This window comes from Strongylocentrotus purpuratus, unplaced genomic scaffold (assembly GCF_000002235.5).
Source record: "Strongylocentrotus purpuratus isolate Spur 01 unplaced genomic scaffold, Spur_5.0 spur5_contig_810, whole genome shotgun sequence".
NCBI classification, from domain to species: Eukaryota; Metazoa; Echinodermata; class Echinoidea; order Camarodonta; family Strongylocentrotidae; genus Strongylocentrotus; species Strongylocentrotus purpuratus.
Window position 1 is genome coordinate 348,738 of NW_022145514.1, and position 17,697 is coordinate 366,434.

General features: G+C 35.0%; 2 protein-coding genes across 2 annotated transcripts in view; one reads left to right on the forward strand and one right to left on the reverse strand.

Moving 5' to 3' along the window:
* Window positions 1–2,204: 2,204 nt before the first annotated feature.
* On the reverse strand, window positions 2,205–5,400 carry LOC105439926 (transmembrane protein 42-like). The gene is made up of 4 exons (XM_011669495.2): window positions 5,324–5,400; window positions 4,185–4,352; window positions 3,456–3,602; window positions 2,205–2,916 (listed from the first exon to the last, which is right to left on the reverse strand). The coding sequence occupies exons 2-4, from the start codon at window positions 4,344–4,346 to the stop codon at window positions 2,749–2,751; spliced, it is 477 nt and encodes a 158-aa protein (XP_011667797.1). The 5' UTR covers window positions 4,347–4,352; window positions 5,324–5,400; the 3' UTR covers window positions 2,205–2,748.
* Window positions 5,390–17,697, forward strand: part of LOC115920964 (calcium-transporting ATPase type 2C member 1-like) — a 32,148-nt gene continuing 19,840 nt past the window's right edge. Inside the window, 6 exon segments of the mRNA XM_030977792.1 lie at window positions 5,390–5,409; window positions 8,194–8,349; window positions 11,398–11,494; window positions 11,497–11,594; window positions 12,556–12,645; window positions 17,359–17,394. Coding sequence (XP_030833652.1) covers window positions 8,344–8,349; window positions 11,398–11,494; window positions 11,497–11,594; window positions 12,556–12,645; window positions 17,359–17,394 — 327 coding nt within the window. The 5' untranslated portion in view covers window positions 5,390–5,409; window positions 8,194–8,343.

Genomic DNA, 17,697 nt, shown 5'->3' on the forward strand with positions numbered 1-17,697 from the left:
TTAGCACAATAAAGTCTCTAAATAATTAATTATACTGCAAATACATTATAAGCTTGACAGGATAGCGGCCTTGACTTTGTTTTCAGAGACTTCTCTTATGATTATCTAGGCATGTATTTTATTGATATTTTGCCTTTTTCCCAGTGATTCAGATGTTTACATTTTGTAAATGCCTGTTGTGGCACATTTGTGTCAGTTGCCATTATAAATTCGCTCATTCCAGCAGCTATGTATTATTGATAGCAATAATGATCTTCCGGGCAACTGACACCTATTCATTTAAAGAATGACCTTGCAGGCAACTATTCGTTTACAGAAGAGTTCACAATAAAGACAAAAAGGATTTCATTTGTTTAGTATATGCTGCACCTAGTGAAATAATGAAATTCTCTTCTTTCTTTTTTTTGCCACTAAATAAAAAGGTCAAGAATTCTTTGACCCATATAATGCTGTAGGGTCAAGAAATATGAAGATTTAAAACTGGAACATGTACCAATCTGTCATGTTTTGGGTTTTCTTCATAAACTAGATATATAAGCAATACCAGTATATATAATCCTTTCTAAATGTTGATCTTTAGTAATTTTGCTGTGACAAGATGAACTCCAAAAATTGTAGTCGGATTGTCATTGAAGTGATATAATTATAACCACAATGTTTGTAAAAAAAATATGTAAATTTGGCATAAAAGTCAAAGATAGTATATTCTTCCATTTGTAAGACATTTTGATTAGCAGGCAATTGTTCTTATGAAATATTTGTAATACAGAAGACATTCTTCTATGGGATTTGGTTCTTACTTTGTCCAACTTTGAAGGAAGAAGAATGTCTAAATTTATGTTTTCAAATGCAATCCTTAATTGTATTCATCTAGTATAGCTTCAGACCAGTTTTAATGCCAAGTGCTTATTACTATTATTTTCTTAGTACATATTTGTTACATTTACCCTTTTTTAACCAGAAAAAACTGATTACGGTAGGCCTGTATTGAATATTCATTGTAGTCCTACAAAATGTTATGTAATGTGTAAAATACAGTTAACTCTGCATTTATATTAAAACATTGAATCTGTCAGGGCCACACAAATTTGTTCAAATAATGCAAAATTTGACTTGGAAGTGTAAATAACACTTTGTTTTTCATTTTTCTTTTTCATTTTTTAAATATTTTTTAATTGATTGGACTTCGGGAAAACATCGACTTGTGCGATGGATTGGGTTATGGAGAGTTAAATTTATACATGCATACACAGTAAAAGTTTTTTTTATCAACAAGGATGAGGGTTCTTAGTCATATTTGCACTAATTCTTTGAGGATATTTGGGTATCGGAAGATGATGATTAATTGCTTATATATTAACTTTTGCACATTTCAGGATCAGGAGTTTAATAAAATTGAGATTTTATTATTACACAGTTATTCTTAAGTTTAGTATTATGTTTAATGTGAAGTTCATGTACCGGTAAGCCTATGTAGACATTGTTGAACGGTAACCTGAACCATATCACATCAAATCACACACAGAATGCAAACATGCACAAAAGTCTATGGCTGGGTTATTCGATATTAAAGAAAATTATTATTTATTTTGACATTATTACACATTATGAAAATATTTCATATTTATATATTCACAATTTTGTAGAAAACACTATTCTTGTAGATGGGATACTCCAAAGAAACTGGCAGGAATGGAATGATCACACTAAAAATGGAGGGGAAAACAAATAAGATGCTGCTTGTTCTGCCATTTGCTTTTAATACCAAATCAACAGCCCAATTCCACACACCACATACATGCAGCTAGTCATTGATTATTGCACTTAACCCTTGACCATTCTGAAATCACCGATGCTACATTAACAGTAATGCAAAGTTTTAGGAAATTTTGAAAATTGGATGGATAGTAATTCTTTAAAATGTTAATATATTTGGATGCCCCTGTGCATGTTTTATAAGCACTAGAAAATCTAGCCCCTAAAATACTTCTGCTTTCGAGAAACTGAATATAAAAATTTACCGGTGCTCCCAATAAATTTCAAATATTTCAAATAGTACCTAAGACTACTCGATGGTACCTGCGACCTTGAAAATCTCAGAATATGCAGTTGTGATATATAATATAGTCATGAAACATTGTTTTAAGGCTAAAGTAATATCGGTCTTGAGAGGGAGCTATACAACATAAAGAGTTTATTATTTACAATTTCATAACTTCTGACTCAATTTCAACCGCGACAGCAATCGCTGAATATTGTAGGATCGCATATGCTTCCAATATGTTCATTTGAACCATATTCATGACCCCCATACCAAAACGTTGTTTTACCTTTAAAGTAAACTTGAGAATCTCTCTTCCCCAAGGATACTACTGCTGATAGTTTGGTTCAGGCAACAGGAGTACATATAGACACTCCAAAACCAGGCCTGCCAAAACGGTGCGCTACATCACAGATTAGTCGGTCTTGCCTTGAAGTAGGGAACACTCGTCCACATAGATAAAAATTTGACTCTGAGGGCAGACCTTAATGTCACTATTCAAAGTATGTGGTTCAGAATCAAGCCCAGAGTAATTGTACAGAGGTGATCATTTAGATCGATTCACAACTGCCTCAGGTCACTGCACTTTCTATTACACCCCAACAAAAATATTATTGGGTAAAGTGTCACATATGTTGTTTCTTCCTGGAGAAAAGGTGGAGAGAGAAAATATCTCATTTCCATGCTTCCTTATGAATATTCCAGCGTTATCTATCTTTTTTATCCTCTTTCGGAAAAGATTGGGCTTGAGAGGTGCTGTCATCACTGGTCTGCTGCCCTCTGTTGATAAAGAATAATCCTACGATGATGAGCGAGACACCGAACCACCACTTCAATGAGAGCGTCTCGCCAAAGAGAAGCTGACCCATCAAGCCCTACAAGGGAAGAGAGAAAAACAGAGACCTGTTATAGGTTGGATATAGGATGACAAAGTTGAAGTTGTCCTCCCACATAAGAGTAGGGCTCTGTAGGAGAAATTCAGAGTTACTAATTTTATTCACAATGATGAGACGTCGTATGTGAATTATATTTGTGGTAACAGGCAGTGGCAAGGCTCGTGTATGGTAAGGGCAGAGGGAAGGGGGAGGGGGAGGACAAATGGGAAAGGTGGGGGGGGGGCACTGGTATAACTGCATGGTTTTGTCAATTTGTAAAGCGCTTTAATAGAGACATATGTATTAAGCGCTATATAACAATTAAATATTATTATTATTATTATTTAAAGGGATTTCCACACAATGTACTACTACATAACATCTTTCATTTTATATTGACAATAAACTGGAAAGTAGGTGAATCTATGGTTCAATAATGGAAAGTTGACTTTAAACACTTAAATAACCTTAAATGGTATTACCATACACAAAACTTTTGAGCCGATAATTAACACTAAGGTTAATTTCCTTTTACTTACACTGAATATGAGGTTTGATGAGCTGTTTGTCATAGTGGCATGTAATGATGATGGACAGAGCTGCATGGACTTTGTAAACAGGGTCCACATGAGACCATTGAAGATAAAAATGAGAGAAAACACTCCAATCCTCATTGCAATGGCAATCTGGAAAAGAATGTGAGATGGAAGGGGGAAAAAAAATTACGCTCTTCATTCTATGGTAGTCTCTTTTACAATATCTGCCACTTGTGTGTGTTTTTTCCTGCAACTTTTGAGAATTATTTTTGTTTGAAGACGTATCAATTACTGGGTAGTTCAAAATGCAAAATGATTTTTGTATTCATATTTCACATCATGAAATTGCATTCATTATAGAAATTTCCATTGTCATATCCAGTGGTCATATCAGAGTTAATTGACACTAAGGACCATAGGAAAAGATGTAAATGTCTGTATTCATCTACTAGTGAATCAACATATATCTATTATCAGTAATCAGTGTATCAAACATATTCTCAACCAAAAAGTACAGTATTTGATTTTTCGATAACATTTGCAGTTGATAATAATGCGCATAGAATTTTTTTTTCAAGAACCATCCCATTTAATAAAATGATAAAGATGTCCATTTTTTATCCTGAACATATTCTGTAATTTGTGCAAGTATCCTCTTTGTAAAAAAAAAAATTATATTGAATCCTTGCTAGATGTAAATTTTAGTGATTCCTTTTGGCTATTGATACTTACCACAGAACATGGTGGTATAAGATCTGACCGTAAGATCTGATGAAGATAACTACAGAATTCTGCAACCTCCTCTCCTGACATTGCCAATTTGGCACATAGTGATGCGGTGGCAGCACACACCCCAGCACATACTGACAGAATAAGACCACGTGTGGTACTCATGGCTCTCTGCAAAATATAAAAATCAATTGTTTACTATGTTATCACATGATATTTACCTTACTTTCTTTTCAATTAAAATATTTTAATATATTTTAAAGTCTTATAGACTTATAGTTCTGCAATTTTTGTTAAAAAGTTTCTAAAAGTAAAATGACATCATCTGTCCTCCACTGTTTTTGAGAAAGGAAATTCAGCAAATTGATTGAAAATTTAAAATATCAATATTTTTTATTTTAGAAACGTTTTCGGTTTTATATTGAAACAAAGCAAATGTTAATTTGCTAATAACATTAATATAATTATTTGTAATTTAGTTCATTTTTACAATTTCTAGGGTCTAATACAAGTGTCTAGACTATGCATGCTAGGAATAGGATGCATTTATACTTTAAAATATTTATTCACAAGACGATCTTATTCATCATTTTCATTTATTTTGAGATTGAGTTTGAGTTTATTGATTTCACATTTCACATGCAGAAATAATACAGAAAACAAAATATACAAGACATAGATCTATTGTTTCATAATTTAAAAAAAATTATTATAGATTGACAAGGTCTAGAGTCTAGGTCTAGACCTAGATCTAAATCAAGATTTACCACACCAGCAGGAATATATTAGTACATAGCATGAATAGACAAATGTAAATCCATAAATAGCAATTGCAAATATTACCAAATCAAATGTAGGCCTAGGGCTAGACTATAGTTATTTTTATGCTGAAATGAAACGTAGACTAGACTAGATCTATCTGAAAATGAATGATCGTTCAGGCTAAATCACACACACACAAATAGGTACATGGGACTTGATACAAATCTAGATTCTTCAGTTTCGTTCAATTTTACTGGAAACTGGAAAGATACATTGAATTTATGAATTTACTGGATGAATATTAATATAACACTAAATATATTAATGACACATTCCCTCTAAATCTTTTCACGATTAAACAAAAATATAATGAAACTTACAATTTGTGATGCTACAGACAGAAAACTAAACGAGATCGTCACACAGTTTTCAAGTTGACCTGACGGTTATTCATCGCGCTAAACTGGTGAGAAATTAGTTTTATGGGAGAAAAAAGGATAAGTTTATTTCATTATATGTAAAAGTTAGATATGGAGAGTTGATAAATTGTGAATGTTGAACATTTGAATGGAGAATAGTCATGTAAATTTAGAAAAATGATGTGGCTTGTTTTTTTAGCAGTATTTTCAGTTTAGTCCCAGTAATTATTATTGATGTAGGCCTAGCTGGGGTTCAAGTTTGAAAGAGCTAGGGGGGGGGGGGGGGGGGGGGGGGGCACATAGAGGAGCTAGCTGTATACAAAGCTGTGCTATTGATTCTCAACATTTCAAACACCACTGTACATAGCTCAACTGAATACTGATTTCACTCAAAATCGGTACTTTAGACAGTTTAGTGACAATTCATTGATGACACCTAAATAAATAGCCTAGGTCTAGATCTAGATCTAGATCTAAAAAATTTTTTAACTTAACTTTTCACTTTAAGCCTACCGATATTGTATTTAATATTTCAGATCTAGATCTAGATCTAAAAACTAGTTAATAGTCTACTGTCAAACTTGCCGATCAGCCACATCGGCATGATTGTGTGCATTTGTGTAGTATAAGTATATTGACTATTCATGGTGCAAATGCTGCCTATTATTAGTGCAGTGCTAGTGCTAGAGGTCAATACGCATTAACATTGACTCTCTAAATCTATGCTTTGCTGCCGGAGTGGGGGGGGGGGGGTTGTTTCAATTTATGAAACTGTCACTAGACTCTACACTTGAATATTTGATTATTCATTTATTTACAGATTTATTTAAGCACTTACTCTTCTTAAGTTAGCGAACTACTACCCCTTAGACCCTGCACAATAAATTAAAAGTAGATAAAGTATTTACAGATTGGAATAAGTACAAATTTAACACGTCATATTTCATAAATAACAACTCGCAAGATTCAAGAAACATAATAATGAAAACAATCAAAAAGAAAGATTCTAAATAAATTTGATTAAGATTTCCTTTTGCGACAGCCACCCAAGTTTAAAAAAAATGGGGACAGCTTTTTAATAGTTAGAATGATATATCTAATAATAACATGATAAAATAGGGTAAGGGACAGGGTTAGTGCGTTGACTAGTCTTCCTCATCAGTCATTTAGAATGGAATTTAAGGAATAGAAATTGAAGTTGTTTAAAGATGTACTATGTCCCTTTTGCAGCCATCATCAAATTCTGTAGAACTTTGCAGGAATTAGGCATGTATGTCCTATCTGTGAAATTTAAACATGAGCAGTGTCCTGGTATTCAAATTATGCAAGGAAACCCATTAACCTTCTAGACTTTACTGTCGGACACTATTGAGTGGCTGACTGACATCTTTTTTTCTTTGGTAATAACGTACATAAAATGAGCTGTAGTGTAACAGGTACATGTACATGAGCTCAATAACCCAATACTTGTAATGGCCAAAATTAAACTGATTGAATCTTTGTGCAGCATAAAATGTACAACCATTCGTTAAAAGGGACTGAAAATCAGACTATTACTTCAGTGATTGCAATCACTTAAGTCGATTTGACAACTAATGGTCGTTACAATTCCCACTAAAAGCCATTTGTAAGCCCTTTCGTTTTGAGGGAAGTTCTAAATTAGTATTATCTTTCAAATGTCGTTTAAATTTTTTTTGAATAACTTTTTGGCCTGCAAATGGGTGGGACAGTACCTTTAAATTGAAACAGATAGAAAACTAAATAAAACTGCGTTTTACATATTCTTGCAGATCAGGCGTTTATAAGAATTAAATTAATAAATTCTAAAAGACTGATGTGGAAGACTAGTCAACGCACCCTTTTTGATAAAATCCCCCCCCCCCCTCCCCCTCCTGCTTATCCCAAAAAGGTGCGTTTAGGGGGTACTCCGTTCTCAACGCATCCTTTCAAGATAAGCGGGGGGTGGGGCTTTTCTTGAAAGGGGGCGTTCAATGCACGTAGCACACCGTGTCGCACTGCATCCTTTCGAGGTAAGCCAAGTTAAAGAGGGAACTGTCTGTATTTACAGCCTATAATCCAGATGAACTATGTAACAATATTTTGCTTGTAGTTGTACATTCCCTGCATTTTCCATCTTCATGCAATTACCTTGGTACAAATTATATTGAGTACAGGTATATATTTTGTATGAATAAGACTGAGTCAGGAAATACATGTACATGTACCTCTATTTTAGTACTTCTTCACATGTAAACAATTATTAGAATTGAATAGAAAATACCAAACAATTTGATGTGAACACTTGTGAAGGGGGGAGTTGGGCTCTCTGCCAAATAACAGTGAAAAAAGGAGGCTTTAAAGGTAAAGACCAGTTATGGTCATGCGAATGCATTGTGAAAGAAACGTTGTGGAATCGATCAGAAAAGGTTGATCATCTAGCATCTAGCATCTGCAAGGTTCTGGAATCATCAAAATGATAAGAAATTTGGCCCATTCTTCGTAAAGTTACAAACACTATACACAGAAAGATGTATATGGGGCTACCCTATATCTCTCACAGACCATGAGAGAAACAAATTTACCAAATATATGAATTAGTAGGCAGTTTCCCAGCAAATTTTTTATCATCATGTATTAGTCAAAACATATTCTTTCACATGATTGGTAATGAGAGCTTCCATTTCATTTTTTGAAATTGGGGCGTTTCCAATACTGGTCTTTACCTTTAATTACAGTTTGGACCCCATGCAAAGAATACTGTATCAACTCTATTGCAAACTCTACTTCCTATTTTCATACCTGCCATTCTCGCATTATATGTTTTATATCAGCCAATATCCATGTGTGCTGCAGCTGTGTGTTGTCAACCAGAAAGCTGACCAGAAATAATTCCTCCCAAAAGGCTTTCAGCTTCTTCTAAGGCAGACTCTTTCAAATACCCTCCAGTGCAGAAGTGATCCATGTTTTACTAGGGAACACCCATGAAGGTAAGGTCGATCAACTTGCATTTTACTATATAACCAAAATACCACTGATCTTAAGAGGAAACCTCATCCCCAAGAAAAAGTGTAGGTACATGTATGCTGAAAGATGAGTTTTATTCATGCCTATTGATCTACAATACCCCTTATGCAAATGTACAAGGGATGTATAAGTGAAGATACTCTTAATAGCGTGGTCATTTTCTTGTTAATGTGACGAACCAGGCGAACTTGTACTTGTATCATGCACCAAGCCTTCGTTATAGAAACATTTTAATTCTTTAACAAAACCTGTAATTGTCAATGAGGGAAAAATCATAGCCGAGAAGATCAAAATAATATTTGGTGAAAAATATATACGTAATAGGGGAAGTAGTATAACACATAACATTTAAAAATACTAAAAGTAGCAGTTGACAAATATATTTCATTTATGTAAAGCCTTCACCCAAGAAAAGCCACACCTTAATTATGAAAATGGTGTTCTGAAAATTATAGTTCAAAAGACAAGAGCAGATGAATGAAACATTTCATCACCGAACACTCATGGGAAGGAAGCATACAAGAATTTGAATGTATTTTATAAATGACTTTGCATGGTATGTCACATCAAGAGAATGAAGATACCCATTCACAATACATAATATTTATATAGCACTTATAAAATCTACATCTTTAATCACATTTAAAACATTGGTATAGATCCTAGCTTTATTATCCGATTGCATCCATTGACCATTTTGAATGTTGGGGGGGGGGGGGGGGGGGGGGGAGTTGTCTGACCAGGGTTAAACCTGGTCAGCATATTCCATGATCATTTATGTACATGCAAAGTTTTGGATTTGGAGGGGGGGGGGGGTTGAGCATATATCTCCTGAGTCCATCTGTTTTAATAAGCACTTTTGCATTGGTAAATTCCAACATCACTTCCAATATACTTCCATGTACATGTAAGTACAGTAGGCCTAACTAGGTACCTACAAAACAGACTGTAGTGAATCAACAGGCAATTTTTTCCTCGAAATATTCATTCATTATATATCGACAGATGTTATTCTACCATTCCCATTTTTAATAATGGGTGGAAGAGATCACATTAATGATTTATTACCTTTAAGTACACTTACCTTTAAATACCCTCTCCCCCCTCTTCCCATTTATATTGCCATGAATCATATTACCAAATTGAGATCAAATCAAACAAACTAAATATTTTCCCCATGAAATTTTATCTAAGTAAACTAAAAAGCATTATTTATCTTTAAAATAAAAATAAAACAAAATAAAATAAAACAATACAAATTTGGTTTTGTTATCAAGAAGGCATGTGGTTTTAATGTCAAAATTCAACCCATTGACATACAATTCTGGACTAAAATACTGGTACACTACATGTGTAGCTGTGTTCCTGTACTTGTTTGGATTTTACAAAATTTCTGTCAGAATTATAGATTTGAGCAATCAAGTTGTTTTATCCATGCACACTTATTCATGTAGCCATGCCACATACAATGTATGTTCACTCATTTATTATACATTGCTAAAGTTCATAGCCTTGGAATAATAATGAAGCGTTTCTTTCACTTCATTAAATTTACCCATTGTATTATGTAGAATGCATTGCATGCATGACTGATTCTTTTGTTTCTATTCCATACATGAGTGAGTGTGTATTTCATACAATTTCATCACTTTAGCCTCGATTTCATCCGCGACAACAATCATTGCATATTGTCAAATCGCATATGCTTTCGATATGTTAACTTGAACCAAATTCATGACCTCATACCAAAACTTTGTATTACCTTTAACAGTTAATTCTTGTTTTATGAACCCTCCTCTTATGTCAAACATTGAAATGCAATGTAGATTATTGTTTTTGTTAACTCTCTGTGCAGATGTTTCTTTGTGAGAAGAGTGTGAAGTATCATATATTCTGTTCTTATATTATTTGTGCCATCTGTGTACACTTTACTACTATCAAACTGCTTTTGGTATATTGTGTTACAGTGGAAGCATATTGATATGAAGTGAACCAAATCTGATGAGCTACTAATTGGATTTCCCCAGGATTTTTGTTGTTATATAGTTAGACTTGACTTGACCAAACTTGACACTGCAGAAGTTTAGTGGACTGAAATGAGAAACCATGCAGCTACATTTAGTAAGCAAGAGAAGATTTAAAGGAGAAGTCTACCCTGATATTAAGTTGGCTTTAAAAGTAGCTGAAAAAATGAGAGAAACAGGTCAGTGAAAGTTTGAGCAAATTCTATTTGAAAATTAGAAAGTATTGGATTTTCAAAGTTGCGATCAATCAAACGCAATTGGCAATGCTGTGACGTATCTTGCAAGCTCTTCTCCAATTTGCTCTTTGCATAAAGGTTCATAAACTTTCTGTTTCTTTTTTATTCATATTGTTGAAGGGATTGACTTTTTCCATACGGGGGTTGAAAAGAAAGATATTTGCAATAATTGTTCTTTAATAGGGTGGACATATGATGGACAATTTTCTTGAGGGAAAATAACATTTCTGATTTTTTTTTTTTTTAGTACAGAGCAAATGGGAGGGGATCTCCCAACATCACAGCTCATTTGTGTTTGCTTGAACGCAACTTCAAAAATTCAATACTTTCTTATCTTTAATCAGAATTTGTTCAAACTTTCACTGACCTGTTCTTCTCATTTTTTGCTTCTAAGTTCTATTGATAATAATATTACCGGTAATAATATTCCAGTTTTATATACCTGGTAGCGCTTAATACATCTACGATGTCTCTAAGCGCTTTACAGATATACTATTACGCCGGTCATTGGATTCAATGCTTGCCACATACACTGTGTGCACAATCAAGTTTATTAACTATAAACTTGATATCAGGGGGGACTTTACGTGCAGCCAGGGTGGAGTATCAGGGTGGACTGTGTACACACAGTATATGACTAGTTGAATACACAAACATGTGCATGTATCATATTCTCTCTTGCTTGTAAATGAGTATAAAGATAGCATCACTTTAAGAGAGGAATCCAAACCAATTTCCTTGCACCTTGTAGGAGGATGATAAGATGATGCAGCTCTTGGCAGCTCTCAAGGCTGCCAGCTTGTCGGTGGATGAAGTTATCGATTATCTTGGAGCGGACCCTGTGAGGGGCTAGACGAGAGCACAGCAGAGAGACGGCTACATGTCCATGGTCCAAATGAATTTGAGATCAGCAAAGAGGAGCCATTATGGAAGAGATACTTGGGCCAGGTAGGAACTTTTTCTTCTTCATATGTTACTTCTTTTTTTGTTGCTCTAATCAGTGTATCGAAACCTATCCGATGCAGTCTTAAAGTTGTTGTTCGTTTTCATAAAAAAAGATATTGTGATTGTTTCACATAAACCTAGGATTAACCTCTGCATGCATAAATTTGTTGCCAATTTTGGTTCTTGTCAAGATTTGGGGACATTGTGAAATATGAAATACGTGATTTACTACACAGAATTTTGGCAATTTGTCAAGTATGCCACTGAAATGGCTGTCATTTACAATCCAATAAAAGTTTTTAGGTTCAGCCATGTGCATTCAAACTCCTCAATTCTGTGAGTTTAGTGTGTTTATGGACCACATTAATATTCGTAGCATTTTTTTCTTCTACAAACTGAATATTGATTTTAAATGATACATCTGTTAGTTCATCATAAAGAAAAAATCGTGCAAAGTGCTGCATTCAAACTTATCCATTCTGTGAGTTTAGTGTATACTGTGTTTATGGACCATATTAATATTTACAGCATTTTTTAATTCTACAAACTGAATATTGATTTTAAATTACACATCTGTTTGTTCATCATAAAGCAAATCGTGTCCTACGGTTATTTGATGATTAAAAAATAGATGAACTTTCGCAGAGTGAAACAGAATACTACCTTTTTGGGTGTGTCTCTATCTTGCATCTAGATTGCTGACAGTGTGAACATTTACTGAAAAGTTTGAAAATGTCTCAGCGAATGTTAATTTGGTGTATAACAGATAAAATAATTATTCATGCTTGTATTGTTACCCAGTTTTTTAAGGAGAGGTTATTTGGAGAGATTTAAGGAATTTTTAAATAATATTTATATACATGTATGTATATATATATATATATATATATATATATATATATATATATATATATATATATATATATATATATATATTATATATACATTTCTTTTAATTTTCCAGTTCAAAGATCCACTCATCATGCTGCTGTTGGTATCGGCTGTGGTTTCCGTGGTGATGGGGCAGTTTGACGATGCTTTCAGCATCACTATGGTAATACCCACACACAGTTTTAATAACCTTCCATTGTACTTGACTCTTGGTTGTAGAAAATGTTAAGTGTATTATCAAAAGCTACATGTCATAAATGTATTAAAATTCAGCTCCCAGTGAGCTAGTACAGGATGATATACAGTACTTTATGTACATGTAAAGTACATATTCATATTCTAACACATGAACATGCACATCATGTGATATAAATTAAGTAGTCAACCCCTATCGGTCATGGAGAGGCACATTCAGAATTTTGTGAGGGGAGGGGGGGGGGGGGGGGGCACAATGCTGAACATAAGGGCAAAATTTATTTCTTTTATATTTAATACATGGAAGGTATGCCAATTGGATTTCAAAGGGGGGATGGGCTGGTTGTAACCCCAACCCCCCTCCCCCCCCCCCCCAAAAAAAAAGACTGTCATTAAATGCAAGTGAAACAGAAAATATTTAACAATTATTAAAGCATTTCAAAAGAGAATTTCTCAAGTAGATTACTGGACCTTCTTTAATTTTTTAGAGTTAATTTGCACAGGATGTTTGACTGACATCCGCACACAGTTGTGGACACTTTTATGACTTTCTAAATTTACCTGCTCTGAAATTCAAGCTCTTTTAGGTTTCAGTTTATACATACAAGCTAGCTGTGAAAAGATAACAGCATACCCGGTACATGTATACATACTTCTCTTGTAACTACATGTACATTGGTAGTTTATTTAAAGTGCAGCCCTTTTGACCTCCAATACAGATTTTGTTGGTCGTTCAGATTACATATACTGGTAGCCTACTTGTAATCTCCCTGTGCTGCTAGGCATACATTGTATGCATGCATGCATTTTTACATGTACTTAAATCATTGCTGATACATTAATAACCTGTTGTATTTTGTGATTTTTAATATGTTGTATGATTGATGCACATGTATGCCTACATGTGCTATAATCAGGGCTCAAATTACTTTTTCGTCCACGGGGGCTCTTCCCCCCAAAAAAGAGCCCCGTGAGCCTTCTCACGGGGGCTCTTTTAGTACTGACGGGGGCTCTTTTTTATACAAATTTTCATTGAATTGGTACCTAGGATACCCCTCATTTATTTGCTATTTCCTCATTATCATTTTAATCAGCATTTTCCCTCTTACACATTTACAAACTACATACTGTTACTGATTGTCATCCCGTGATGACATTCTCTCGATTTCTTTTTTTTTTTTTTTTTTTTTTTTTTTTTTTTTATGTTTTTATTGGTTTTCAAGATACAAATCAACACATGAATCAAAGAAATCAATTTGAAAAAAAAAAAAAAAAAAAAAAAAAAAAAAAAAAAAAAAAAAAAAAAAAAAAAGCAGCAATACAAAAATGTTAACATAGAATTGTCGCCAGAAGAATAAGACAAAATGATTTTCATTCATAAAAAAAGACATGTTAGGATTCTCTCGATTTCTTCCTGTTGTGCACATTATTTCCTCCTCATTTTTTCGGAGCAAACTTTACATTCTTTCTTTACTGAGCCACGTAGCGGCGAGGCGATTCTGGTTTTGGTGCTTTTTTGTACAGGCGCGGAGCCATGGGCCGATTCTAACGGCTGCCCCCCCACCCTAGCCTCCCAAACCGGTAAAAAATAGGATACTAACGTAAATTTAACCTTAACCCCCCCCCCCCCCCCCCCCCTGACCTGCCAGTGACATAAATGCGGCATCAAATGTTTGTGCTTCTCTGACCATAATTAAATGCCTAAAACCCCTGAGCTTCCGGGGGCTCCACCCCCTGAACCCCCCCCCCCCCCCCCCACCAATTTACGCTCGCTACCCTCTACCTGATCGTAAATACTTTAGCCCCCCACTTTGATAAACGTTCCGCGGGGCCTGCGTATATAATATATACGCATACAACACTGATCTTTATGATGTAGTGCGGTATGGTATGTAATCCCGTATGATTTTTTTTGCCAAAGTTGATTTTTTTTGTTTGCTGTTTTGGCTTCAAAAGGGTCCCAATTGGCCAAAAGTGATGGGGTTCAAATTTTCAGACCCCTCCTTCATTTCCTGGGGTCCATATTGGGCGCCAAAATGGCTTATATAGAGCACAATAGAGATATTTGGTGTATCCGGAAAATTTGAACCCCATCAATTTCTGATAGCTCGGACCCCAATGAATCCCAAAATGCAAAAATGCACAAAAAAAATTTGCACAAAAGTCCTACGGGAGCTGTTTCAGTGACATACCGTACCACACTATGACATATCTTCTTCTCCCCTTGCAAACGAGAAAGAAAACAAGGTCATTAAAAGGGATTAAGCGACAACAAATTATTGTGATTCAAATTGATGCGAATATTTGTTTGAATAAGCACTGCTATTCACCAGAATCTTCTTTGTAAAAACAACTTTACAAATCTCAGCCATGCTTACTGAGTTGAGACGTTCCATTCAATTTAGAATACACTTCTCCTAATGTGAAAGTGATCATTCAACACAGTGGCAGAATTGCATGGCTGAGATCTTTAAAAGTCGTTTTTACAAAGAAGATTCTGGTGAAAAGCATTGCTTATTCAAAAAAAATCCTTGCATCAATTTGAATCACAATGATCATTTTGTCCCATGATCCTTTTATTAAATAACGTTGTTTTCTTTTTTGTTTGCAGGGGGAGAAGAAGCTATGTCACTTTAAGAAATCACAAAGATCAGTTGTATTATGCGTATATACATTTGATAACAGAACAAAATGTTGATTATCAGAATGTCATTTTGGAATACCTCTATACAAATACCCGATCTTACTGTGCCGATACGTAGGCCTACGTTACACAAACCCTGAACCATTGCATAATGATGGTGGTTCTCTCTCTCTCTCTCTCTCTCTCTCTCTATTTATTGTAATCATGCATTATCATCTACATATAAAGCAGCAACACAAAAATTAGGGTTATCTGGGATAGGTGAAAGTAAAAGGATAAAAAAAAAAAAAAAAAAAAAATGAGTGGTCCTGCTCTCCAGCATCCCCCCGCTTTAAAGGTAATACAAAGTTTTGGGAAATTTTGAAAATTGGGTGGATAGTGATTCTTTACAATTTTGATATATTTGGATGCCCCTGTGGATGTATTATAAGCACTAGAAAATTTAGCCCCGTAAACACTTCTGCTTTCGAGAAAAATTGAATATAAAAATTTACCGGTGCTCCCGGTAAATTTTGATAAATTTCAAATAGCGCCTACGGATGTACAATGGTAGCTGCGACCATGAAAATTTCAGAATATGTAGTTGTGATATATAATTTCCTTCAAAAATAGCTAATCGGTCGATTTTAGACAAGAAAAATTGTTTGATAGCTTAATTAATATCTTGACCTTGAGAGGGAGCTATACAACATAAAGAGTTTATTATTTAAAATTTCATAACTTTAGACTCGATTTCATCCGCGACAACAATCATTGAATATTGTCAAATCGCATATGCTTTCAATATGATAATTTGAACCAAATTCATGACCCCATACCAAAACTTTGTATTACCTTTAATATTCACCGGCCGCCTGAGTCGGCGCAAAATATTAAACCCCCCCCTAACCCCCCCCCCCCCCCCCCCCCCCCCCCCCCCCCCGTAGATCTGCCCATGTTACCATATCATTTAATGACATCTTGGTCTTCCTCTTCTTCCCGAGAGGGACTTTTAGATTTGCGTGGACGTGGGACGTGTTACGTCCTTTTAAGGCACTGGCAGTCACAATCATGTGACATCCTTTTAAGCACTGGCAGTGCCTTAAAAGGAGGTCACACATATGTTGCAGTCCACATTCTCGTAGTGCAAATCTTAAAGTCCCTGATATTGATTTACTGTTCGAGGTTCACTATTTGCTGGTCATTTGAAATCACCAGATTCTAGCGGGTTTTACGCTTTTCACGACGAAAAACTTCTCCATGACCATATTTCTGCCCTTGCGCGATCGCCTCCAGCTCCAGCAGAAATGGGGCGGCAGCGTGAACACGTACTGTTACTAACGGCGCAGTAGGCCTATAACCACTGCTGACGGCAGCACTGCACTGAGAGCTGAATCGGTAATAATAATCATAGAACGAGAAATCTTGCACGCTAATCTGAGTTCCATTTCATTGGTTTAAGGTTTGAAAATTGAAACTCAATATTGCATTAAAGTTATAACAGAAAAGACAATCTTTATTTTATAATTCCACGGGGGCAATTTTTAATTTTGCAATCGCCCCCGTGAGCAACCTGACGGGGGCGATTATGTAGCTCACGGGGACGAATCGCCCATCGCCCCCGTGTATTTTGAGCGCTGGCTATAATGTAGAGCACAATCAGTCACAAATATTAAACCTTGGCTCTTTAATATAAAAAAGGAAATACACTAAAAAGTTACTTGATAGTGTTAAAGTCAAGTTATATGCTACACAGCCCTTATTCTGATTTGTGAAATACATGTGGCATCACATGAGTATGATACACTTTGATAGCAGAGATAATGTTCTGGTTTTATTACAGTACCGGTATGTTTGGTTTATCTTGACATTGGAATGACACTTTGTTATCGAAAGCAAAGTGCGTTCACCTATTATGTGCTACCTTGGATGCTTTTACTGAAATGTCATCCATCATTCAATTTGAGCTCTGTTTGTCTTGTTATGACTCATGAAGAGCTTTGTTTATCTATGCGATACAATTTTAATGGATTGTTTTTCTGCTCTCTCCCTCACTAGGCAATCACCATCGTTGTCACAGTGGCATTTGTTCAGGTTTGAACTCATTCTTCTTTGTAGATTTTTTATATTTTACAAATAGATTATGATAAATGATTTTTAGCATTTCTTTACCTCTCTCTTTCTCTTTATTTCTCTCCTTTTCTGCATGATATCCTTTCGTCTCTCTGCTTCTTTTGTGTCTCTGTCTCCCTTCTTACTCTACCTCTTTTTGTTGATCTTGTATTATCTGTTGAAATGTTGTATGGGATTTATGGACTAAAAAGAATGTTTGATTTGATTGAAATATTAAAAATATCATGCACATGTACCCCAATTCTATGCCAAAATACTTTCTTG